The 26,850-nt window shown below is 36.9% G+C and overlaps 2 protein-coding genes across 2 annotated transcripts in view; both read left to right on the forward strand.

Annotated features, from left to right (window-relative positions):
- The window catches only part of LOC135074692 (uncharacterized), a 100,651-nt gene extending 96,676 nt beyond the window's left edge, over positions 1 to 3,975 (forward strand). Inside the window, exon 2 of the mRNA XM_063969060.1 lies at positions 1,243 to 3,975. Coding sequence (XP_063825130.1) covers positions 1,243 to 1,840 — 598 coding nt within the window. The 3' untranslated portion in view covers positions 1,841 to 3,975. The remainder of the gene's footprint in view (positions 1 to 1,242) is intronic.
- A 467-nt stretch (positions 3,976 to 4,442) lies between these two features.
- LOC135074684 (alkyldihydroxyacetonephosphate synthase) lies at positions 4,443 to 26,767 on the forward strand. The gene is made up of 12 exons (XM_063969050.1): positions 4,443 to 4,650; positions 11,613 to 11,699; positions 18,025 to 18,316; positions 19,104 to 19,289; positions 20,134 to 20,307; positions 20,708 to 20,824; positions 21,083 to 21,229; positions 22,281 to 22,430; positions 22,872 to 22,988; positions 24,095 to 24,255; positions 25,143 to 25,264; positions 25,996 to 26,767. Exons 1-12 carry the CDS (start codon positions 4,532 to 4,534, stop codon positions 26,190 to 26,192), a joined length of 1,869 nt encoding a protein of 622 aa, XP_063825120.1. The 5' UTR covers positions 4,443 to 4,531; the 3' UTR covers positions 26,193 to 26,767.
- The last annotated feature ends 83 nt before the right edge of the window (positions 26,768 to 26,850 follow it).

Genomic DNA, 26,850 nt, shown 5'->3' on the forward strand with positions numbered 1-26,850 from the left:
ATATATCAGTGGTATTGTAAACAGAAACTGTGCCACTGGCAAAAAATGTAGCCGACATAATGAAGAACTGGGTTTTAAGAACATGTTGTTTTCTTAGAGTAGTTTTAAACAACCTAAATCTTTTTCTTTTGTTTTTTTTAAGTGTTATAATAGTCATTATGGCGAAAAAGTGTACGATACTACGATAATGTGTAGCCTAAAGGCGATTTTCTAACGTCGTTATGTATTTTTACTAAAGAGGCTAACGCGTGTACAGTCAAGCCCTTATTTAAAAGTAGAGAATCCACACACACAAGTCTAGCTTGTAATATGCGCATTTTATTTCTTTATAACCTATCCAACATTTTGGATGAAGACGAGTGTATAAACCTCGAAATCCAATAAAGATTACAAGAGTTAACAATAATAAAAACCATTATCTCTCTTTTGCAGTCGGATAAATATTAGAATTCTCATTTTCTGAACTGCAAAATAACTGCATACCGACGCGTACGCATATGCGTAACTTCGCACAGCCGCAAAACTTATGGACCATTGTCACACTTTCCTAGAAATACGACCCACTCGGCAAAATTATTGCTAATGGAATTGAAACTTTATGAATTATGAAACGTATGATGTGTACTTACACGAAATTGAATTTTGATAATTTATGGAATAATAAACGTGAATTAGTTACGCCGAATTAGCAATGATTTTAAGTACCTAACACCGATTACGAAGGCCCCACACGCTTCAATCCGAAAATTACTTTCCCAGCTCACTAGTTGGCCGTAAAATGATTGCTTATGTTTGTATTAATTACTGAATTCAGTAACACATACGGTACATATCGTAAAGTGAAAAAACAACATTGTGCCAGTACCGTTTGAAGCTTGTGGAAGGTTCTAGGTGCTTCATAGTAAACCTTATGCTAATTGCAAACGAGGAAGCGACGTAGTTTTGTAGCTTTGTTTGCCTTTTCGTTGAAGGCCCGCAAACAGTGTCAACGCTCTTTGGAGTCGCTAAGAGAAACGCATTTCGTGGAATTCAACAGCCCTACGACAAACATTATCCTCTGTTGGCTGTAATGATAATGCACTGTATACTTTGTAATGCACAAGCGCATATCTACCATTTTAGATTGTGGAACCTTTAAAAACCGAACAATTACCTACCTAATAATCTTAAGATAGGTAACGCCAAAAACCTATGATTATTGTCTTGATTTCAAATATTAATGTTGATTTCTCTTTTTTCCAGAACCTTTGCAATCCTGCTCATCACCATCGCAGCGGCGAGCACAGCGCCCGCCTCATCCTCCAGCCATGACAACAACCTCACCACCGACCCCAAAGACCCCACCACGCACCAGCTCCTCAGCTCACTCGGCCTCAAGAAGCTCAGGATACCGGCCGCCCACCACCGCAAGAGGTTAGCGGAGCAAGGAAGACGACACGCCAGCGGCGATTCAAGGATGTTCGTCATCAAACTGCCTCCAAACACCAGCTACTACTCACACGCTGATCCTGCCCCTGCCGCCGCCCGCACTCTCCCCCTCCAAATGACCAGCAACGGAAAACCTGCCAGGGTCTATCATTGGAACATCCCAGTACTCCAGAAACTCGCCAAGAACAGACCACAAGCCAGATTCGACGACGAAATCGTCGATGTAGAGAGCACTCCCACCTGGCCGAAAGGAACCAATGACCACCCGAACTCTCTGGACGCACTCGCTTACTACGTCCCAGCCAAGAAGACGTCTTTCAGGAAATACTTCTCAGGAAACGGCAAACCTAAGTCCTTCTACGTCATCGAGAAGAACAAGAAGTCCGCGGAGTACCACAGACTACTCCCATAATTTTCAACTTCTTTCCTGCTTTGTAAATTGGATTGTATTTAGTAAATCTGCGAAGTACTGATCTAATGTGTAGAGATAATCACTGCTAATCTCGTTTAAATGATAGTTTCTGAGGTTGATTTGAATAAAATATTTCCTTGCCGACGGCCACATATCCATCTGGGTACCTAATAGCGGTATAATAGTCGAGTATTAAGTGACGTTATTAGGAACCTGTCACATTAAACATATTTCTGAACATTACGCACATACATTCCCCTTATTTAGTACAGTTAACGCGATTTGATTTATTTTGTAACACTTCTTATAATTGAGGCTCATAAAAGTATGCTGTAACATGTTTGAAATGTTGTTTCAAGATAATCATTATTTATTATTATTGCGGATTCTTATTAAAAAGGCAAAAAGTTTTATTTCTGTAATAGTCTACTGAAAGAACATTACAAATTATCTGCCTTATGTACTAACGATTATTTCATGAAAACTATGTAAAAACTTACATTATCCATGTATGCCTGTGTGTAAGCTTGATTTGTGTGACAGTAATAAAATTGTTGTAGGTAATATTAAGAGCGTAAGAAAATTAACTTGAAGGTATGAATTCAGACTTGTCATACAAATCAGGCTATATTTTACAGGACAATTATAAATAGATACAGTAGAATAAGTAAATAATCATTGTAAATAGTTGCTTTGCATTTAGTTTTAGGTAAACGATAGGTGCTTAGATATTAGTAAGACTGCGAAACGAATTTAAATTATTACTATAGTTGTAGTATAGGCTCATGTCGCAGACAAGGAAACTGTCAGTACTTAGTTAAATATCTGACATATCATTTATTTTTTATCATCCAAGTTGACTTGGTATTCGTCCAAGTCATCCAACTCTCTTTGAACAAGGAGTTGTTGAGTATAGAGACAGCTCTACGTACAAAATTATTGTAAATTTTTGGCAATCCTTAATTTTTTCGTCACTGACATCGTCCGACATGATTCTGTAATAATATGGCACGTTAGGTACCTGCATAACATGCGCCGTTTGATATGCTATATGAATTTAATACTTTACCTACTAAACTTTCTCGCGATTTTTTTGATGCATCAACAGCTCTGCTAGATGATGAATCTTTATGTTGGACTCTACATTCATTTAAAATAGTAATATTATAGAGAACATAATTATTATGTTCTTTAGCTCATCTATTGTATTTTAATTAAACATGAATTACGCCCGTATTCACAAACGATGTTTGCGTGAAGCAGCAAATCGAACGCACAGTGTTGAATAGAGCTCTGCGATTGGTTCATGTGTCCACGCGCACTGTGAGACCTCATAGTATTGTTTGTGAATATGGGCGTTAGGTGTGAAATTCCATAATAACAATAAAATCACAGATCAACTTTGATAGCACAAATCTTTTTGATAAGGTTTATATGGGCTATGTATCAACCTATTTATTGCAGAAAATACTAAAGGACTAACTACTTTATTGTACTATCATGTATGATATTAATATCGCTCACTTTTATTGTACATGCAGCAGACTTTTTTGTATTTTACAAAATAAACAATAAACACGCTGCGATGTATAATATGTAGAGGCAAATATCGTTGATGCATTTAATTGTATGTAAGCATAATAATTTTAGAACTACTTGATATAATAACGATAAACGTCCTTCTTTAAGTGTTTATAGTCAGATATACATAATACTTGTAGCTCTTATTATAATAACATGAAAGCTTTTTGACTACAATGTAATCTCTACAGAAAATACCGTCAATTAATTTGTAACTTTTGAATTTTATTTATCCCTGGTGTTTATTACTCGTATATGTGTTTATTGCATGAATATGTGAAACCACTATTTGAACTTTTTTTTTATACAATATTTTCTAAGAAAATGTTTACTAATTTTTGTAAAAAAGTTATTTCAAATTTCTTCTTTGTACATTTGCCAGTGAAATATTAGTTTATATTTCCAATTCATAATAAGCAAAGCTTTTATTTTAAAACGACTGCCCACGGCAAAGTCACGCTTTAAAATCATAATTAATGTAAGTAGAGTTAAGTATAAGTACTACCTATTTTGTACAACGTAAAAATATTAATAAATATTTAATTTTTAATAAAGCTTTTCTTTACCCATTCCATGCTTAATCCACTCTACTATTTATATGCTAAATGAGAGAGTTAATATAAAAAGTCAAAATGAAATGGCAAAATACAAAAAAGTAGGACTACAAGTAATATAATAAAAATAATACCTACCTAATAATTAAATTTACACACGACACAAGTAAACTTAATAATAATGAGACATGTAATTATTCTCTAAAAGCATTTGACGATTTGCAAGTACATACCTAATTATAGATTTCAGAAAACATAAACTAAAGAAAATGTTTATTTGAAAAATGACTGACGGCGCCCTCTACAATAATATCCAATCATTACACGACACCCAAACTCTACAGAAATATAGCGTAACCACAAAGAATTCAACGCATAAATAACACAAAAGATGGCGCCTCCGTCACGGCCATGCTGCTCGACCGACGCGCGCTGTCAACACATGCGCGGCAGTCTGCGCGATTTATAAAAATCGCACCAAATGCTTTCCGACCCAAATCTATAATCGTCGCCCCTTGTAAAAACGCCAACTGGAGCTGAAAGTGCTTCGAAAAATATGTCGGGGGAAACGCAAAAGGAGCGAACAGACGCAACAAAAAGCACAAGTGATAAAAACAACGAAAATACTCGGGCTGATACTGTTATTAAAGTGAAAAGGACCATCCCCAGAAAGAGGTGAGTGAACAAAATCAATAATTTGTGAGAATTGACCTACCTATATTGGACACTAGAACTACAGATTTTAAATAAATATTCTTATACGGATTTAGTTCGGGAATTTATAAACTTACTCTGACTCTACTTCCACAGTAGATATATGAGCTAAAGCAGTACGGAAACTTAGCCCTTTCGGCGAGTTAAATACCTACACTTCAACTGAGTGTTAGGGTTGGCACTCTTAATCTTTATAAAATTAATAAGGTTCTGACTTACTTATTTATTAAAACGTTTTAGGTTTTTTAATTATCAAATACCTAATGGAATAAATTAATTGACTAAGTAGTTAACAAAAAAATAAAACGTTAATTAGGTTCTATAATGATCGAATACATAATCGAATAAATTGATTAAGTACTACTAGAGGCCGGTAGAAGATATTCTATTCTCATAAATAAAATACCGGATACTTACTTTCACATAGCTATTGCCTCATTTTAAATACATTAATCATCACTTAGTACAAAAGCGCGCGGAGCAAATTACTTTATCAAATAGAACACACTGAACACATAAATTGTTAAAAAGCGTAATTACGTAATTTAAAAAGAACTATTACAAAATCAGATGTAAGCACTTTATTTAAAAAGTAATATTTAATCATTTTTACAATTCCGAATTATTACGAAGTTTAAAAAATGAAAGTTCTGGTTTTGAAGATGCCGAGTTCAAACAGCCGTATAAGTACTACGCAATACACTCGTGGCATGTTTTTTAAAAATACAGCGGACAGTGCATGCAATAAAATTATTATTAAAAACACAACGCGCGCGACACTCGCGACGGATGGACTGCGAGGTTCGCTTAGAGCTCGTGTAAAGCGTGCGTCTGTGTGCGTGAGTCTGATTTCGAGCGTTTGTATGAAGCTTCCGTACTGTTTGATTTATCTACTGTGCTACTTCTTTCCTTACTTATTTATTTAGGGAGAACTCTAAATATGCTACCGGCATCATGAAAACTAGGTCACTACAACACTTGCCGATTTTCCCATAGGAAAAATTTGAAAATAATATTATTTGGAATTTCCCCATAAACCTCTTAAAAATTTCCATTTTTTTTTTCAAGTACACTACTTATTTAAGAGCAAAACTTTTTAAGGCTACATAAATGCATAAAATTCGGCTGTTCCAGTATGGGAAAATTTCATTGGAAATCAAAACTTTGTATTGTAACATAAATACTGAAACAAACGGTAAATTGAGGTGGTTACATTTATTTAACTTTTGGTTAGGTAGAGTCCTATTTTGACCCAAGGACTTGTTTTTTTTTCGTTTGCATCTAAAAGTTCATTAATTCTTTCCTTCAGTAATATTTCTTTATCGGGATAACTTTTAAATGTTTTAAAATCTACAGTAAATATTGATTTGTTTTCCTCATGCAGTTCATGTTTTTGAAGCCATTTTTTATTAACGACTTGTTTAGATGCTCTAAAGTCATCAATCAATTAGTTTATCTGATGTCCAATTTAAGATCGATTTGTATTTTTGTACAAATCGATCTTAAATTGGACCAAGTTTAGCAAGAATAGCATTTAGTGAACAATTTACTTGCAATGTAGAGTCAATAGGCAAATTGGTATGTATTTATTATGGAAGATTTTAAAGAAATTGCCCATAAAATTTACCGTTCCATAAACCTTCATTGACATGCGATATATTACGATATAAATCTAACTTACCTACTGAAAGATAGCGCATATCGGGCCTATCATTTGTGCGAAAGCTTATCAAAACGTAGTAAATATAAGGACCAGTTTAACGATAAATCTTTATTTCAATTGAATATTTACAACAGTTATCGCATCGCATTTTCCTTGGCGTGACGAAAATAACTTGATTTTCCTTTTCGATAAAAATACATATTAGTGTTAAACGATTTGTTTTCCATTCATTCCGTATCAACAAAGTTAAAGTAGGTAATGTTACCAATACGTCAATATGCGAAAGTAACTTTGTTTGTCTGTCTATCTATATCTGTCAGCCTGTCTCTTTTGTTACCTTTTCACGGTACGGCTTTCAGTAGTATTTGCGTAAAAGAGAGTTTTACTCTTTACCCATCCATCCTCACAATCTTCCCCATCTATATCGATACTAGCTAATATGATAAATGCAAAAGTAACTCTGTCTATCTGTTTTTGAAACAGGGACGCGCGCGATAAAGTTTTTCTGTGCCAGACAAAATTCCACGCGGGCGAAGCCGCGGGCGGTAAGCTAGTACGTCAATATGCGAAAGTAACTTTGTTTGTCTGTCTATCCATGTCTGTCAGCCTCTTTTGTTACCTTTTCACGGTACGGTTTTCAGTAGTTAGGATTTAGCGGTCTCTCTCTGAAATAAAACCTATAATTTGGCCAGAACCTTGACACTTGGAATCTGACCTAAACTGAGCATATACCGTGCGTACGCCTATGGCCCACTCCCGATTCTATGGATATTATTACACCAGCTAAAAATAACAAGGCCAATGAACACGCGTTTGTGTATAGTTGGGAATACCTGTTAGTGTACGCGTTTGTTGTGTCGACAAACAAAGTTGTTTGTTGTTATAGTCGTAGTTTTCAAAACAATATAATGATTGCAAAACTTTACAATGTAGAGATTGCCGTATGCCGTCAGCCAATGTAGAGGGACTATCTATACAGGGAGTTGATTTCCATTATCCAATTTTACGAAGTTGATTCACTATTTTAAATTTGATATGCAGATGAGTCTTCATTGTTGACACCAACCGGTTAAGGGGTTTGCCGAATAAATCAAAAGGTATTATAAGTGCATACATAAAGACATAACATGTTAGGTATTGCCTGGGCGTTGTCACTCATAGTAATAACTTCATAACTGATAAACTGAAAAACAACTCCCAGTCCATTTTGGACGCACACGCAATGCTTTTAAAATTGAAGTAAACTTTGCTATCCATCCATAAATGTATATGCACAGCCTAGGTGGAATTCCATATCGACTTCTGTGTTCTTCTATTTGTAGTCTCGACAGCGCTATAGACTGTAGGAATATTTCCTCCCGTTGATTTAATTCAGCACCATTATAAGGCTAGAGGGATTATTATGATAGTCGTCCCAAACTAGATTTGTCCCATGGAACAGATTACTATTGCCAATTAACAATCAGTCAAAATTTATACAGTGTTATGATTAGTGATATTACTTAGATATTATTAAAAATGTGTTTTGTGATTTTGACTAACGCCCTTGGTCAAAACCACTTTTGAGTGGAAAAATCAGTCAAAAGTTATATAGACCAAGGGTATCAGTTAAAACCACTTTTGACTAATTTTTGCAGTCAAAACTGGTTTTGACCGATTATGAATTCTTACTGTAACATAATTCAATTCTGCACCCTTCAGAAGAGGTTGTGACTTGTGATCAAGGGTCAGCTCATTCAGATATGTAATCATACATTTTTAATTCGTTACATGATGACAATTATCAATTAATTACCTGGATACATACGAAATTAATGAAACAATAACACTTTGTATGCATTCATGTATTTTCGTATATGAATTATGTAGATACCCTACGTATACATTATGTATTTAAAAGAATACTATCTTCTGTTTGAGTCGCGATTCACCTTCGATGCTTAGGTATCTACTACCGACGTGAGGGTATGGAACAATAGTTCAAAAATTTAAATAAAAAAGGGACTTAAAACTACTACTAACTACAGTTATTTAGTACAAACTTCCGCTTAACTCATCTAAACTGTTTTGCATTGTGTGACGTACATCACTTTCGTCATTGTACTAATTGAAAGAGTTTTAGTTTAGTTTCTAAATATTTTTTTACTAATAGGATAAGTGAATATAGAGTCGATGTTGATTCGTTTTTTCCTACCAAAGTAGTATTATTATCTGTAACTGGAAGATTATGAGGTAGCCCAATGGGACGAATCAGCAAACTGACAAAAAGGTAAAGTAACCTTAAAACTCGATTTAAGTTGAGTCTGTGATTGGTCGAAACAGCTTAAATATACTTGAGTTGGAATCGAAATTCGTGCGTTTTACGGGCTTAACTATACATAATGTAAAAGGTGCTAACTGTCATCAAACAAGCCAAGGACCCATCTTGGGCAAGTTAGGACTAACTAACATGGTAATTATGAAATGACGACACAATTTAAGTCGCAGTAGGGCTAAGTACACCCAAAGTGTATTTTGTACGGTGTTGATGTTACGTGTGTACTCACATACTGTTGATTTACGGAAAAACGTCAAAAGTATCAGCTGATTCATGCAGAACTGTGGACACTGGACAGTGTTAGTATTGGCGCAAGTCGCGATTCCTTGAATCATCTCATCATCATCAATCTTAACCCCTCCCCTCCATTCCATATCGATCCCTGTTTATTCTATAGATATTATATTTATTTTAGCTGGTAGGGTAAAAAGATTATGAGACATGTAGAGGCTCCTTAACCCATTTAGACCGATAATTATTTTTGTAAATAAAAATTGATTTTTCAGCAAAAACTCACAAAGGGAAGCCTAAAAATCATGAAAAAAATATTTAAAAAAATAATCCATAAATAGGGGGCCGTGGGGAGCCCGTACCATATAGGGTACAGTAGGTCTATAAGCAAGCAAAACATAGTCGTTGTTCAAAGAAGATTTTTATTAATTATTGTATGATCTATATATATAAAAGAAAGTCGTGTTAGTTACTCCACTTATAACTCAAGAACGGCTGAACCGATTTAGCTGAAAATTGTCAGGGAGGTAGTTTAGAGCCAGGAGAAGGACATAGGATACTTTTTATCCCGTTCGAAATAAAAAAAAGTCTGCTTATTTATTGCCATTAAGGCGGAACAAAGTTCGCCGGGTCAGCTAGTATAAAATAAAAATAAAATCACATAATCACTAGTATCACACTTGGCATATCTCGTAACACGTTTTCTGTGATACTAACCATATTTGGTTATTTTTTCCTACCTTCTCCGAAGTTAGTGAGGATAGCTGAAGAAGACCTGGCTTCTTCTGGTTTGTTACGTTTAGTGCTATCCATAATCGCATTTAGCAACACGACGATGGAAATTTAGCAAATACATCGGAGAAAACTCTGAGGGTTATTATTTACATTGACACTATCTTTATCGCCTAAATCTTCGTCAGTCTGATCATCATTAGCGGTCATCTGACAAGACAGCAGTAGAAAAATACCAAGATTGCTTTATGTTTACTGAAATTATCAATTTTTTTATGAGTTGTGGCAATATAGTGAAGCATCAATAGCCTAAAACAAATAAAAATAATAAAAATTAAAAATAAAAATAGCATGATTTGCTCATGCATAGACCTACTGTACCTTATACGGTACACCTATTTTAGACTGGAATAAACCGTATAAAAATAATCTCAATAATATTTTTTTTGTAGTCATGATATCTATTGTACTCTATTTTTTAAATAAAATTGATAAATAACATACTTTACCATGAATAATAAGAAATTATACCTTCTTAAATACATTGTACATATTTTTTTTGTCTTCTGTCGAGGAATTTCATAAATATTTCCGAAACCACTTGTTAAAACATATTTTTAAATATTTTTATGTAAAATAATTACTTTAAGCTTACTGTCATAATCATTTTTACAAATTAATAACAATTTGGTACTTTGTAATATTTTCAAAAAGATACTGTACCACATAGGGTACGGTAGGGCTAAATGGGTTAAGAGCAAAATGACGATTTGTAAGAACTATTTATTAGTCTAAACAAATAAAGAAATGTTGACTTTGACTTTGACTTTTAAAATGATTTATTCTAACCTAATAATAAACAAAAAACACTTTATTGTACACCACACACAGAACAAGAACAAAAAAAGAAACACACAGGGACAGTACAATTTACGCGGTCTTATCGCTATAAAGGGATCTAATTATTTATTGTTTTAAGCTAAACGATAATTTCTGTTCTCATTATCATCATCATCATCATCATTTCAGCCATAGGACGTCCACTGCTGAACATATGCCTCCCCTAATGCTTTCCACGTTGATCGATTGATTTCTGTTCTACTTTTAAGTAAAGTCTCACTGAACCCTGGTCACTCAACACTTTTGAAAGTAGATACATAAACTTTAAGAATATGTACAAACTTCATAATCGGGTTCATATTATTAACATTCGTTAAAATATCTTTTGGTACTAAGTATACCTCAACAATAAATAATTTATAATCGATATTATTGCATACCATTTTTTATAAGGTAGTGATAAAATAAAACGTTATCTTGTTATACCTTTACCTACCTTGTTATACCTTTCTTTGCAAATGATATAGGTACATACTTTACAACTCGGTAACACATCCTATGTATATCGGTCAGCGTACTTTTATCTTATCGCTTATCTTGTTCTACTACTTAGATTATTTTTAGGTACTTCCTTAAACTTAAGTGAATCAGTGCGCATACAGGGAATGTAGAAATTAAGTGCACTTTTAGACTAATGCCCGTTTTCACCATCCTAATTTTTAAGTGACCCCTATGAAAACAAAATTTCTGTTGTGTTACCATAGGGATAAAAATTAGGGATTGATGGTGAAAACGGGGACAAATCTTGCATGCTCTACCCGTTTTTTATTTTTCCTTACAAGTTTAGTAATACAAAGCCCCAGATTTGCAATATTTTCATCAATAAGTGTCCATAGGTCACGTTATTAAGTTTCATCATTAATTGTAAAGACAAGGAAAAACAAATGACATTCTAAAATTAAAAACAGTCAAGTGCGAGTCAGACTCGCGTAGTGAGGGTTCCGAATCCTCACTCCATCTCCTGATATCCCTTTATATTTATAATAACGTTTAGCTTTAGTTCTTGTTAAAAACTTTGTAATTTTAAATTAAATTAATGATTACCTAGTTAATAATTGAATTTTCTTCATAATATTTCAGGCAAGATCTCCTGAAATGGTATGGCTGGGGCTACAATGACTCCAGGTTCTCTCTGGATCAGGAACATGCTCGTTTCGTCGGAAACCGGTGAGTTTTGTATACATATTTTCATCATACAGGGTGTTACTTTGTATCCTTGCCATATTCACAGAGATAAAAGTAGGGAACAATACCTATCATTTTTGATAAACAAGAGACTATCCTATGTAGAGTCAACATCACATCAGACTGTAAATGTTGCAAATTAGCATCTATTTTTAATCACATAATATACCAGTGTTTACCTAGATGTACTGTTGTCTGTACAAACTGTACAGTTGACAGTACATCAAGCTATAAGTAGTTCTAGCCTGAAAAACACCATTTTCGCCATTCAATCGGGCACTTCTGAGTTAAGCGCAAAACCTATAATCACTATAAGCATAAGTGCTACTTTACAATAATGTATAGTGTGATATTCTGTCGCTTGTATTTATCTATTTACTCTCAAACGCAGTGACTTTGTACAGATTTTAACACCTTAATAAAAGGGCCAATGCCATAACTAAAGGAACAAAAAATTACGACCTAGTATGTGACGTAGGTAACAATTTTAAATTCTTGAATAGCGAAAAACTGTTGAAGTTCCACAGTCCACTGAGTAATTAAAGATACTCGTATGTCTAAGGGATATCTGGAATTATAGTCGTTGCCTATAGAAATAACCTATTTGTTAGACAAGTGGTCTTCTTGCATAGATAGATCTATCATAGGGCTCGTTTGGCAGAAAATAGCGCTATTTTCGGGCAAACGCGCCCATTGCAAAATGAAATAACCGTGAGATGACTTCGACAGTTGAGTCTTGTTCCAAAAGACTTGCATGATTTGTCTAATGACACAACTAAACATCCACTAAAAATAAGCATATACAAGGACGTATCGCTAAAATTCATCAGCGATCAAAAATGAACGCAAAGAATTAAGAAGTGCTAGGTATTTTTAATTTTACATGAGACACATTGACACATAAATATCGATAAAGCGAATTGACCCAGCGAACTTTTTGCAAAATAAATAATGCATTCTTGTTTGGAACAATGTGTGCATAATTGTTAAATAATTTCCTAATTAACATAGTATTTTACATGAAAAACAATGAAAAACTACCTATTTTGTACTCCCGGTACTCGTCATATCCTAGAGACAAAAACAATGACAAACCTATACCTATGGCCCAGAACAGACGGTGAAGCGCAACTGCAACGAAACTGCAACTGCTAGTTACTTTTGAGTTGCATCTAAGTTTCTCCCATAGCGTCCGTTGAGAGACCACACATGACGCGAACAGTTTGAAACTTTCAGTTTCAGTTTCATTCATCAGAATCATCAGAAAGTTGCAGTCTGTATGTTCCTTATAGAAAGAAACAAAAACTACTCGACGGATTTTAACGAAACTTGGTACAATTATTCTTCATATTCCTGGGCAGGTTATAGTATACTTAGGATTTCCCACGGGAGCAGGAATTAGCGGGAAAATCCTTTTGTATGAAAAATCTAAACCGCTTAAGTTAGACGCTTGAAAGGAATGTAGGTACCTTAGTAAACTTAAAGCTTAGTTACAACAAGTAATTCCCGAAATTCCGACGGAAACGGGAATTAGCGGGAAAATCCTATTGTATGAAAAATCTAAGCCGCTTAAGTTAGACGCTTGAAATTTGGAATTCCCGAAATTCCCACGTGAACGGGAATTAGCGTGAAAATCCTTTTGTATGAAAAGTCTAAACCGCGTAAGATGCATGCCGTGGCAACCTATAATTAAGGCAGCACTTAGATTAAGTTAAATACGTTGTAAATATTGATTGTCTTCCAGTGTATGTCTTGTTGGTTGTCCTATTAAATAAATAAAAATAAAAAATAAAGATAGATGAAGGGGGTAAAACGGGATCCACGCGTACGAAGTCGCGGGCGGCCGCTAGTTTAAAATAAATGTTAGACTCGCTAGATTAGAATTAAATCGCACAGAAGTGCGATTGCGAAATGTCCAAATATCACACTCGATTAGTATCAAAATGGTACTACAAATAAAGGAAGTCTTACGGATGACGCAACGTACCTACATAAATGTACAATACAGGGATAGGCAATATTCAAGGCCGTCTTTTTAACTAGAAAACCCGGGCTCTAGAAAATAAATTATGGAGGCCATAGTCCTAAAAAGAGGAAACTGCAAAATTAAAGAACTTTTCAATGATTTATGAATACAACTGTCTGTAGTTAGTATTTACGTTACTGTTTGTCATTTTTGATAGCAAACGGGATCCTCTCGGTCTCGGGACCCTGTGTCTATTGGGAAACAGGGGGTTATTCAAGTTATCCCCTTTGACCCTCCCATCAAAATTGTGAACATTTCTACAAATCCCGGATAATTGCCATGAACTAAGACTGTAGATAACTGGACAATTTAATGTATTTTATTGACGATAAAAAATACCCTGAAAGGGGGCAGCTAGTGGGTTATGTGGGACTAATTCTGCTAGATGTGTCTGGTTGGACATATCACTAAATACATACTCAGTACGGCATGGCCAAGCCGGCCTAGACATCAATCAGCGACGCTGCACCGCGTCAACACTCCATGACAATGCTAACAACGTTTGCAAATATTTGCAAACGGCTAGGCTAGGACCAATGCCGCACATATCTAGGTAATCATCATCATCACTTCAGCAATAGGACGTCCACTGCTGAACATAGGCCTCCCCCAATGATTTCTACAATGGCCGGTTGGTGGCGGCCTGCATCCAGCGCCTTCCGTCGGTCACCTTGTGCTCTCCTACGCTGCGCTTTCCGGTAGGTACGTGGCCTCCACTCCACAGGAAATAGGACTTGAAAACGAATGCCTTTACTACCCTTCACGCGAAATATCGTGCCTTACTAATCTAGATCAAGAAGCGAGTTTAAACAGATTTTACCGGTGCTTTCCTTCCACCAATACTCAGATTTATATTAGTTTTTAATGACGCCATTGAAATATTAACACTGATTTCTCCATGAAGAAAAATGACTTTGAGATTCAATCCATCTGATGCCTACAAATATTATCTTCGTTATCTTTAGAAGTTTTTGCAGTTGTTTAAATACTCAATTACTCAATTTCGAATGATGAAACGCCTTCCTGTTTGTGTAGAACCATAGATATCAGATAAAGTATTGAATTTGTAACGCAGAGTAGGTAACTAACTAAACGTAGACAAAACGCAGGTCATTTTTGGAATATAGGAATCCGTATTTGCTACCACCAGTTACTTTTTTTCGTTGATTTTATTTGTAAATATTATCCTACTACGTTAGTAGTCCGTTGCGAAGTCATCTGTGCGAATAATATTGATTTCTAAGTAAGGAAAAATCAATTTGGGCAAATATTTGAAAATGAATTGATGAGTCTTTAAAAAACACCGTTGCCGTCTTGTGTCAAAATTTGCAAATTACCTTGGAAATAAATTCGCATTAAACATTGATGTTTGTGTACGATATACAAATAAAATTGTCAGTTGTAGGAATTTGAATTGGTACTTGGCCTGGGTTGGCACTTTGGCAGGGTTGCTCCAATCTTACTTTTTTATGCAGAACAAGGCAGGTATTTGATCGCAATCGTCTAGGATGGTACATAATATCTGCCCTGTAAGTTCTTATTCACTTTAACTCTAGCAAACGTCAAAAGTCTGTCAAACTCCATACAAAAAAACACCGGTTATTGTTATAATTCCGTTTACAAAGGTGGTGCAACTCAGCCCTAGTTCATCTCATATGTTCGTTAGTGATAGAGATATGACAGAAAGTGGACCTGTCGAGTGGAGTCCAGTGCATTCCAGTGTCCACCCGTGGGCGGACAAATTGGCACTTCCCGCACGCGGTGATGCCAACCGCTGGATATGTACTCTAGGGGCCAGGGGACCCAGGCAAAGTAACATTCGTGACGGATGTGTGGGAAGATTTTTATTCGCTTTCTATGTGCGTTTTCCATCATTTTTTAGCACTGAGGGATAATGTACGGCGCAGCGCCTGTAGCCAAAGTGAAGTAACTATATAGAACAGCAAAGCGATTTCAGATTAACAACTGTTAAGTTTGTTACATTATCTACATCTATGGAGTTTATGATTATCTAAAGTGCTTGTTGGCCTTGTTAGAAAAGCGCGATGTCTTTGTGAGAAATCGTCAAAGTAACTTCTTATTCAAACTTTATTATGCTTAGGAATAATATGCCTACCTACTAACTACAGTAAAAAACAAACAGTCATGAGACCCGCCCACTTTCTTGGGCTAAAGAGTGAAAAGGGGAAGGAAACCCATGAAATGAACTCAAAATGATTTCCCAATGTTTCCACGAAACCCCACAAAAATGAGAAACATTACGATTGTGATAGGATTCGGACTACGGACTCTAGCTCCTGAACTTATTCTCCTGTCGGCTGATTAATGAAATTGATACGGTTAATTACTGCTCGGGCACAGTTAGTCATTGACATTTACAGTAATGTCTAAATCTATACTAATATTATAAAGAGGTAAAGTTTGTTGTTTGTATATTTGTTAAATTGTAAGGGGTAATCTCGAGATCTACTGAACCGATTTTAAAAATTCTTTCACCATTAGAAAGCCACATTATTGCTGAGTGTCATAGGTTTTAGCAATTTGCATTGTTCTTGATAACCTACCTATCTATCACTACATATTCTATAAATAATGTAGAATATTTGTATATAAATTCTAGAAAAGCTCAATACATAGATATTGAACATTTATAGTAATTCTGAAGTAAGTTATTGCTTTTGTTGAATAGGTAGGTAATTTCATAAAGCTAAAACTCATACATTGGACGTGACTATGAGTTTCGCAGTTACCTAGGTACTTGTTAAAATACCATAAAACCAAGGCTACCGTAAACTCAATAAAGAGAACAATACTGTACTTTAAAAGAAGCTACTCTATAAACTGTAAAAACATCGAATAACTCATTCTCTGAATCTGCTTTAGAATTATTAACCGATTTTGAGTCTTATTTCAGTGATAAAGGCAGATACAGTCACTTTAGGGTCAGTAAACACATAATTAGCAGAATTTACTTAATATTGTATGCCTTGACAGTATTGCGAACAAGTCACACGTAAAGCAAATTGACTTTAGTATCAATGGGATTGTCACAGCAATACTAAGATCTTAATATTACTAACCTAAAACGACAGCTGTAAGTTGCACTTTTTTTGGAAAGGTGGCAAGTCGATACATAAAGCTCCGCCATCCCTGACCTAGAGCATAATAAGTAGAAACAAATAACACCGTTTCGCTCAATGGACTTCGAACAACCTTATAATCCTACTATTCCTACTATTTTATAATTTATCCCAACTAATATTATAAATGCGAAAGTAACTCTGTCTGTCTGTCTGTCTGTCTGTCTGTCTGTCTGTCTGTCTGTCTGTCTGTCTGTCTGTCTGTCTGTTACGCTTTCCCGCTTAAACCTCGCAACCGATTTTGATGAAATTTGGCATAGAGATAGTTTGAGTCCCGGGAAAGAACATAGGATAGTTTTTATCCCGGTTTTTGAAACAGGGACGCGCGCGATAAAGTTTTTCTGTGACAGACAAAATTCCACGCGGGCGAAGCCGCGGGCGGAAAGCTAGTAACATTATAAATGCGAAAGTTTGGATGTCTGGATGATTGTTACTCTTTCACGCAAAAACTGCTGAACGGATTTTGTTGAAACTTTACAGTATTATTGTTTATAACCCAGAATAACATATAGGCTATAATTTATGACAATCTGTGACAAACGAAATTTCACGCGGGTGAAGCCGCGGGCAAAATAATACAATATACAAATGATATTGTTATAGAAACGCTAATCAAATCAATGCGATCTTCGTATTCCATTAACACATTAATGCACATAATATGGCAAGCCACGATAATCATAATGTTTGTTTGTTTTAAAGAATACATATTTGCGATACCTCACCGGTGAGTTCATCTGAAGCCGATACGATTCGGTTGGTCAGTTTGTCATTTGTTTGATTGATTTGAATAAAACGCGGGAGTTGACGTAGCAAAAGAGGTAGAGTAGAGCCTTATTGCGAAGATCCTTCTATTCGGTTGACGACTTGACATAGTCCAAAAATAAATCCATAAAGATTTTTTGGAACTTCTTTCTTGGGACAAAATGCGTTATTATTATGGGATGACTAAGAGCCTTTACAATGTTTTTATCCTTTATAAAATGCTCATCGTTTAAGAATGAACCTGACCTTAAAATACAATTCAAAATATGGTGGATTTGTACGCCTATATGGTGGTACTGGTAGTACTGTAGCTACAATCTTGATTGAAAGTCAAACATGAAATACCTATAATTATCTGCATTATTTACCATTACAGATACGCTCTCGCAGGACAACCACTGCCGCACCTGAAAGAATGGGCCTACGAAAACTTCAGGTTAGACGTAAACAAGCCGCCGAAGATACCAGAGCCTCCCACTTCGTTCCCTGAGAGCAGACTGCCTGGGAACGTGAAGCAGGAGTTGGAGAAGATAGCTCCACTCAGCGTGGAAGGCATGGATCGCCTGATCAGGGCCCACGGGCAGACCCTGAAGGATATATCTTGTTTGAGAACGAACAGCTTCCCGAGGATTCCTGATGCTGTGATCTGGCCCGAAAGTCACGGACAGGTAAGCCTTGATCGTTCAATAACGAGAACTGACCTTAACCTTGAGTATCTAGTTTCTACTGATGCATACCTGGAGAGGTATAGCTGTAGGTAGATGTAGAGACTGTAGGTACAGATAATCCTATGATTCCTTGGATACATGATGGAATTTAAAACTTAAACACATGGGATAAAGTAATTTTTCGCGTGTTCATCGTCAGCCTAAATTAGCACTTTAGCGTTAATAGGACAGTCATGGCCCAGAAACAGGCAAACGCGTTGGCAGTAGGCGGATAATACAACATTACCCAATAACCTACATCAATGCCCTACACATTGTAGCTACTACGACTTATGTCTTTCTGTCTAAAAGCTAGACAGAACATGTAAAGTTTGTTTGAATGTCACGTCGTGTGGCGTCGATTGCACAAAGACAGCTCACGTGTTTAACATATATTTTTTTATTGTATAACTAAACTAAAAACATTTTTAGACGGTTTTACATCATATTTCTATTTGGTACCTACTTATTTGGAATAACTAACATAGAAATACCAAATAATATGAAAAGTTTTATCAGTAATACTTAAAAAATCAAATTACCGTCAATATTTTGTCCAACTGTCTTCTAGGTTTTCTGGAAGACATCGCCATAAAGCGATAAGACCGCCCAAATTTTGCCACCCCGTATATTTATTTCTTTTCTTTTTGTCTTGTGTGGTGAACAATAAAGTTTGCCCTGTCTATCTAAGGTCTAATAAGGTGATCATCATCATCGAAAATAATAACTAATTTCCTCGTCAATCCAGGTGGAACAAATCGTCCAATGCGCCTCCAGACTGCGTTTCGTCATCATTCCGTTCGGGGGCGGCACCTCCGTTTCTGGCGCTATCACCTGCCCGGAGAACGAGCCCAGACCTATCCTGGTGCTCGACACTAGCGAGATGTGTGACATACTGTGGCTGGACAAGGAACAGCTTTTAGCTAGGGTTCAGGTAATATATTTTTTTAAAGATTATTAGTAATTTGTTATTTCACAAATGACTAATAGTCCCGTTAGCCCCTCGTACTAAGCTAAATATGCTTGTGTCACGAGTGAGCTCACTACAATAGTCGAGTGGCGGCGGGGACCGAACCCGCGTTCCCCAGATCACGAGTCGGCCAGTCTGACCCCTTCACCGTTCGGCTATCGTGGCTTAATATTTTTTAATATTCAATCTATTTACTTCAAAATGCGAAAGTGAGGGTGAATGGATATCGGCGACCACTTCACGCAAAAACTATAGTTCGGATTTTTATGAAACCTCATACAAACCTACTTTTTATCGAAGAGGACCCGAGCGAAATCGCGGGCAGAAGCTGGAATAAACTGCTACCTGATCTGAAATGGGGTGTTTTGTGGATCAAATATGTTTTTGTATGGGAACAAAATTGAAAATTACTGTATGAAGTCTTGGAAGAGAGACCTTGTGACTCTTGTGCAGTCGAGAAAAAAGACCAAAGGAATTTGCAAATACTTTCTACGCAGTAACAAACAAGCCGTGTGGTGACGGCAGAGAAGAATACATTTGTCACCAACCCCTACTCTTCCCGCGGGCATCGTAAGAAGCGACTTAGGGACTACACCAAACAGAGAATGGGCAACAGCGCTCTCTTTTAAACTGCGGGTGCCTGTCAAGCGTGGTGATTATGGCAAAACCCTCCACTATAGTGGAGGAGGCTCATAGTCCAGCAGTGGACTGTAAAGGGCTGTTGATGATGATGACCAAACAAATATGTGAGCGTCTCTAAATGAAGTACAATTGTGCTGTTTCTGAACTTTCTTCATTCCACTTCCAGGCGGGCATCGTAGGCCAAGACTTGGAGCGTGAGATGAGAGCACGTGGCTTCACTGTTGGACATGAACCGGACTCGTTTGAGTTCTCCACACTGGGCGGCTGGGTGGCCACCAGGGCCAGCGGCATGAAGAAGAACACTTACGGCAACATCGAGGACCTCGTCGTGCAGACCAAGGTAGATTGAAAGTTTCTACAGTTGATAGCTCATCTGACACCCTGTTATGATACTAAAACTTCACAAAATGCTACTGTTTGACTTGATATGTCGTCTTTTGTACAAGAGAATCGTTGTTCCTTACGTGAAATTACGGGCAGAATTTTCTTCTGAACATATAAATAGTAGTTCTTATAGTTATCTATTTTTTACTCGAATTGTATAATATGTAGATAGCAGAATGAAATCATTCCAAAGCACATTTAGTATGTAGAGACATAAATCTATCAATTCATTATGGCGACCAAAGTGAAGTCATGTGATCTTATTGACCTACTACAGCCTCTAGTATGTGTGAGAGAATCGCGTTCTGACAGGCTCTCTAAAATACAAATTGATTGTTGATGTCTATGGTTTACAGACGGTAACTCCTCGCGGAGTGATCGAGAAGAGCTGCCGAGTTCCTCGGATATCCTGCGGACCGGAGTGGGAGCACGTCATCCTCGGCTCTGAGGGATGCTTCGGAGTCGTCACAGAGGTAAGCCTATGCCTATTGACCCTGGAGAGAGAGATATGAAACGACAAAAAAAGGTATTTTCATTGTGCGCGTATTATCTAGAGCCAGAGCCAAAGAAGAGGTTTTAGTCAGCCCTCTCTACTTAAAAATAATACGTGACTCCTTTATCTGGGTTTATTTTTGAGAAGACTAATAGGACGCCTGTATAATCCATTCCAAAAATAAACAAGATGGAATGGCGCAAAGACACGCATTCTAAAATGTGCACTTTGTTTACAGGTGACCCTAAAAATCCGCCCTATACCGGCTGTGACGCGTTACGGCTCGCTGGTGTTCCCGGACTGGGAGTCCGGCTTCCACTTCGAGTGGGAGGTGGCTCGTCAGCGCCTGCAGCCGTCTAGTATACGGCTCATGGACAACGAGCAGGTAAAAGATTTTCTAATATGTCTAAGAGACTGAATATGTTTAAGAGACTGGTGTTCCCGGACTGGGAGTCCGGATTACACTTCGAGTGGGAGGTGGCCCGTCAACGCCTGCAGCCGTCTAATATACGGCTCATGGACAACGAGCAGGTAAAAGGTTTTCTAATATGTCTAAGAGACTGAATGTATTTAAGAGACTGGTGTTCCCGGACTGGAAGTCCGGCTTCCACTTCGAGTGGGAGGTGGCCTGTCAGCGCCTGCAGCCGTCTAGTATACGGCTCATGGACAATGAGCAGGTAATTCTTTGAATGTGTCTAAGAGACTGGTATTCCCGGACTGGGAGTCCGGATTCCACTTCGAGTGGGAGGTGGCCCGGCAGCGCCTGCAGCCGTCTAGTATACGGCTCATGGACAACGAGCAGGTAAAAGGTTTTCTAATATGTCTAAGAAACTGGCTGTGTCTAAAGGCGGATTCGACCAAACAAGAGTAAATATTAATCTCAGAATAAACTTTTCATTTTGACATATTTCCCATACTGAAACTGTCAATGTGAAAGTTATATCTACCAGGAGTTATTCTCGGATAAAAGTTTGGTCGAATCGGGCCTAAGAGACTGCTGGGAATCCGGCTTCCATTTAGAGTGGGAGGTGGCCTGTCAGCGCCTGCAGCCGTCTAGTATACGGCTCATGGACAATGAGCAGGTAATGAGGACTTTTTACTACTGGGCCGCCGTTTTTATTCTTAGCAGTTGGCACCACTGACGAATGATGACAGACTTATTTTACAGTAACGCAATAAGCACAGGCGTATAAGAGGGGAGGGCTGGGTCCAGCCTGCCCGCTATCAGAAAATCTTAGAAATATAATATCTACTTTATGATACTAATCGCATAGTGTCCGGGCCCCTCCTGACAAATAACGCCAATGATAATGTGCCATCAGGAACTTAATCCACAAGTGGTGACTCTAGACTCTAGGCTCTATCATCTAAGTAAATCTGAAGATATTGTTGTATACGTGTAACTCCTTTAACTAATATGCCCGATTCTATTCCAGTTCCGTTTCGGCCAAGCCCTCAAAACCGAGACGTCGTGGGGCGGGGTCATCCTGGACGGCCTGAAGCGGATCTACATCACCCGTATCAAAGGGTTCGATCCCACCAAGCTGTGTGTGGTCACCCTGCTGATGGAAGGCACTGAGGAGCAGGTCAGTATTCGATTTATTACAGTTCACAGTGTGTACAAGATCTTAGAAATATGGAGGCAGAAGAAAAGCCACAGTAGGTGATCATGGAGTGCAGGAGTGTAGCAGATCAACGGGCTGAAATTCTCCAATCACCAGCATCGCTGCCAGAAACCTGTAGCGGCATAAATAGGTTGCTCGCTTTTTAGGGTGATCCGGGTTGGTTGGAATATGAAGATAAACCACAAATCACGCAAATTTGCCTAATCAAGAGGCTAAAACGTGCGGTTTTCGATTGCCCTGCAAAACTAAGAAGATCTTACAAAACACAGTTTTGTTTGATCACCGTGAAACTTGTCGCGCACAACAATGGAGAGTTCCTCCTCTCATTATGCTCAATAGCAAATAATGACTGTAATATTAGTAGTATTTAATTTATAATTTAACTATTATTTTTACGTATAGGTCACTGAAAGGGAGAAGAAGCTGAACAGTATAGCGGCGCAGTACGGCGGCGTCCCGGCTGGGGCAGAGAACGGGGAAAGAGGGTACACGCTGACGTTCGTCATCGCTTACATTAGGGTGAGTTAATATGGCTAACGGCATGTCCAGATTTAAGTCCAAACAGGAATTAATGCAGTTCCTCGAGTACCTCCTACTTACGAGATTTACACAGTGACAATAACTCAAGTAAAGCCTGGTCCGTGAGCACGTAGAATCCCGTCCAATGACCCCAAGCTACCCATCCCTATCGCTCGCGCGTAATTATGTTGCTGTCGGGACTGTGCGACGGGCGCCCGCCTTGAGTGTGCGAGCGTGAGCGTGGTAGCTTCTTGGGGTCATTGGACGGGATTCTACGTGCTCACGGACCAGGCTTTAGACGACACCAATGTCTTTAACCAATGACCCTGGGCCACACAAACCGTAATAACATTCGGGCGACCAGCGGAGCGAAGTCTGCAAAAACGCAGGAATACCTACTTGCCTACACACATCTCGATAGCGCGAATCTTCGGGTTATCGTGATGTGTGTGACCCAGGAACAGTGGCGGGGCAAGACCTAAATTTGATGTGGGCAAGACAGATTTCGCGAGGCCTTGTTCTGTGGCGACCTGAAGACGGATTTTATGAAATAATAAAAAAAACGGGTCAATGGTCTATTCATTGACAGTTTCTGATTTCTTGATTCAGTGATTATTTTTAAAGGAATTTTGCGCCAAAGAATAATGTTTGTCACTTAAAACCGTGTTGTTGCTTAATTTTGTGTCTGATTATGGCTGAATTTGTTTGGAAAAAAAAATTTTTTAACTACATTGTTTAGCTATCAATAATTTATATTTAGTAGTTTTTAAAAGTTGAATTTGACATGTGAGCAAAATTTTTGATGCGCGAGGCCCCTTATTCCGCGAGGCCGTAGGCGGTGGCCCACGTCGCCTACGCCTTACGCCGCCACTGCCCAGGAATGCCCAATTTAAGTTTAAGTCAAAATATAATAAACGAAACGGGACGCGAAGACTCTGGACTCGACCCGTTTGTGTACCATTGAGACTCAGAGATGAAGAACGAACCCTGAACACCCACAAATGCCACAATCAATCTTACGACTGAGTTTTTTTAACCAAGTCTCAATGTAGATAACCATCTAACTAGGAAATGTGAAGAGTTCATCAATAAATTGTTAATTTCAGGATGTGGGCATGGAATACGACGTGGTGGCGGAATCCTTCGAGACGTCAGTGCCTTGGGACCGCACTCTTGCCCTGTGCCGCAACGTGAAGCGGTGCATCAGGGAAGAGTGCGAGAAACGCAAAATTGAACACTTCCTCGTATCCTGCCGTCTCACTCAAACGTGAGTAACTTTAACCTATAGTCTTTTTCACGTAAGATGATCCGTATGACACTTCAAGGTTATCCATATTACGCATACTACATATGCAGAATATTTTTGAAAAAATATTTGTATTTTATTAGCAATATAATAAAAAAAAATTAACTACTTGTCTTGAAATATATAGTAAAATCTGAGTCTATTGATTATATTTTAATTAAATACGATGTAAAAATATTTTTTATTTAATGTACGCAATGTGTGAAACGGAATAGATTTAGTGCTGGGGTATTTCTTGTATAATAAAATCGATTATTTCCGCGGTTCATTAATCGATTGCAATGAATACTTAGTTATTAAAAACATCACAAAAATCAACTATATTTTTCGATTATTGACTTTAATAAACGCATTGAAAATAAATTAATAGTTTTTAATTTAAAGAAACAGAACCAGTACTTTTTAGGAATCGTTTTTTTGAACACGAACCATGAAATTTGAATATTATCAATAAAAAATTGTTACAATAATATTTGTAATTAAAAAAAACATGTTTTTTGTTAAATAACACCTATACAAAATATTTCTCTAAAAGTGGGTTTTACTAACTCTTCGAAAAAAATCGATAGATAAATCGCTATGGTTTAGTTATGTGACATCTCTTAATCTTTCAAACTCGAAACGTCATACGGATCATCTTAGGTGAAAAAGACTATAGTGCCAAACTTAGATTAATAAAGCCTAATCTAAGGTGCCAAAGAAACAACACTAATTGATCCGAAGTCCTGGTTCAAATGGATTAAGTAGGTACGAGCTGGATTTCATACTGTGGGAGAGGATCTCATGGAAAAACCTTTTTAATAAAGAATGACTATAAATAAACAAAAACCAACCTTGTATCGTTTCAGGTATGATGCTGGCTGCTGCATCTACTTCTACTTCGCTCACAACACGGAACAGTGCAGTGACCCCGTGGCCACCTACGAGGAGATCGAAGAAGCAGCCAGAAACGAAATCATCGCTTCCGGTGGTGAGTGGGAAAATTAACCAATCAGAGAGCAGAATCAATTACTCCATAATGTTGGCAGTACTGGCACCATAAAATGAAAAGTAAACGACTGTGTGAAACTGTGACTAATGCTGGATTTCTATATTCAATCCTAATCCAAATTATACGGATTTGGATTGTCAACTGTCAAATTTTAATATGTTTTTGGCCAAAATAACTGCGGTTTATGATGTTTTTACATTTTTATATTGTTTATAAGACTATTTAAACAATATTAAAGTGTAAATGCATCGAAAATTTTGGAAATATAATCTAAAACTGAATCCAATTTGACAGTTGTAATCCGGATTTGGACAAGGATTGAATATGGGAATCGGGCGTAAAACGTTACTATTTAAGGCGTCCTTTTAGCCAGAAGTGACGTCAAAAAAATTAAGTACTCAATTCGACTGTTTTTATGTTACCAAATAACTCCGTAAATTATTATTATCCGATTTCAAAAAATATTTTTGTTCGATATTTTAGAGACCGTAGCATTGCAACTAACAAAATGTTTATCGAGCTTTTTTCTATATTCATTTAAATTCTTAGAATCATAATTCAATCATTTTATATTATGTACTCTCTATATTAATTAATTTGATGAACTAGGTACTTACGGATTGTTAAATTCGATATAAAAACTTTTAAAAAGTTAGTGTTGCGGCACGCGACACTGTGATGGCTCTTTTACATGATTTATTTTGTTACAGGTTCTATTTCTCATCACCATGGGGTTGGCAAACTTCGTAAGAAGTGGTATACTGATACAGTGAGTGAACCTGGCAGGCTATTGCTCTTAGCCGCAAAGAAAGCTTTGGACCCAGACAATATTTTTGCAGTCGGAAATATGGTGCTTGGAGATGATAATGAAGATCATGAGGAAATGTCAATCAAAAGTAAATTATAGGCCTAAATATAAAAAATAGAGGTAGATGAAACCTTTTCTAGTTTGTGTTTGTCTCCTCTACAGTACCCAGCGATAATAATTTTACCTAGTCAAGGATTATTGTGTATTTAATAAATGGTGAATCGAATGGTGGGGTGGTATAAGAATAAAATATAATTTTAAAGCTTTTGTATTTCATAATATTTTCACTTAAATACACTTACACATTTATACGTCAAATCACATGATAAAACATTGTATTTAAATTTTTATAAATAATTCACATTATTTTGTAACTAACAGAATATTGTGAAGTAAGTAAAATGTCTAAGTTTTGTCTTTGTTCCTAACAACCAGTATTTTAAGGATTTCCGTTTAATAATTTTTTTTTTCTGTTCCGTAAGTCAGTATCAGTTATGAAATATTCAAATGGAAATGGATTGCTCAATTTGATATAAGTCGAACATTATTGTAAGCTGACTCATTTCAATAATATTGTAACATTCCTTTGTATCTTTTTTTATTTGTGATAATAAATTATGTAAAAAGGTAAATGGATGATTTCTTTATGGAATAAAGCATTCTTTAATGTGAAATGTTGTATTCTTTTACATTGCAACCAAAAGTCTTGTACAGTAGTGAGTCGCAACTATCCTATTCTATTATTTATTACACATTT

Source organism: Ostrinia nubilalis, chromosome 9 (assembly GCF_963855985.1).
Source record: "Ostrinia nubilalis chromosome 9, ilOstNubi1.1, whole genome shotgun sequence".
Lineage (NCBI taxonomy): Eukaryota > Metazoa > Arthropoda > Insecta > Lepidoptera > Crambidae > Ostrinia > Ostrinia nubilalis.

Excerpts from the sequence above, each read along its gene's own strand:
- LOC135074684 (XM_063969050.1), top strand. The coding sequence starts at position 4,532 with ATGTCGGGGGAAACGCAAAAGGAGCGAACAGACGCAACAAAAAGCACA. Across the intron at positions 20,308-20,707 it reads ACCTCGTCGTGCAGACCAAG|ACGGTAACTCCTCGCGGAGT; the intron begins GTAGATTGAAAG and ends TATGGTTTACAG. Across the intron at positions 20,825-21,082 it reads GCTTCGGAGTCGTCACAGAG|GTGACCCTAAAAATCCGCCC; the intron begins GTAAGCCTATGC and ends CTTTGTTTACAG.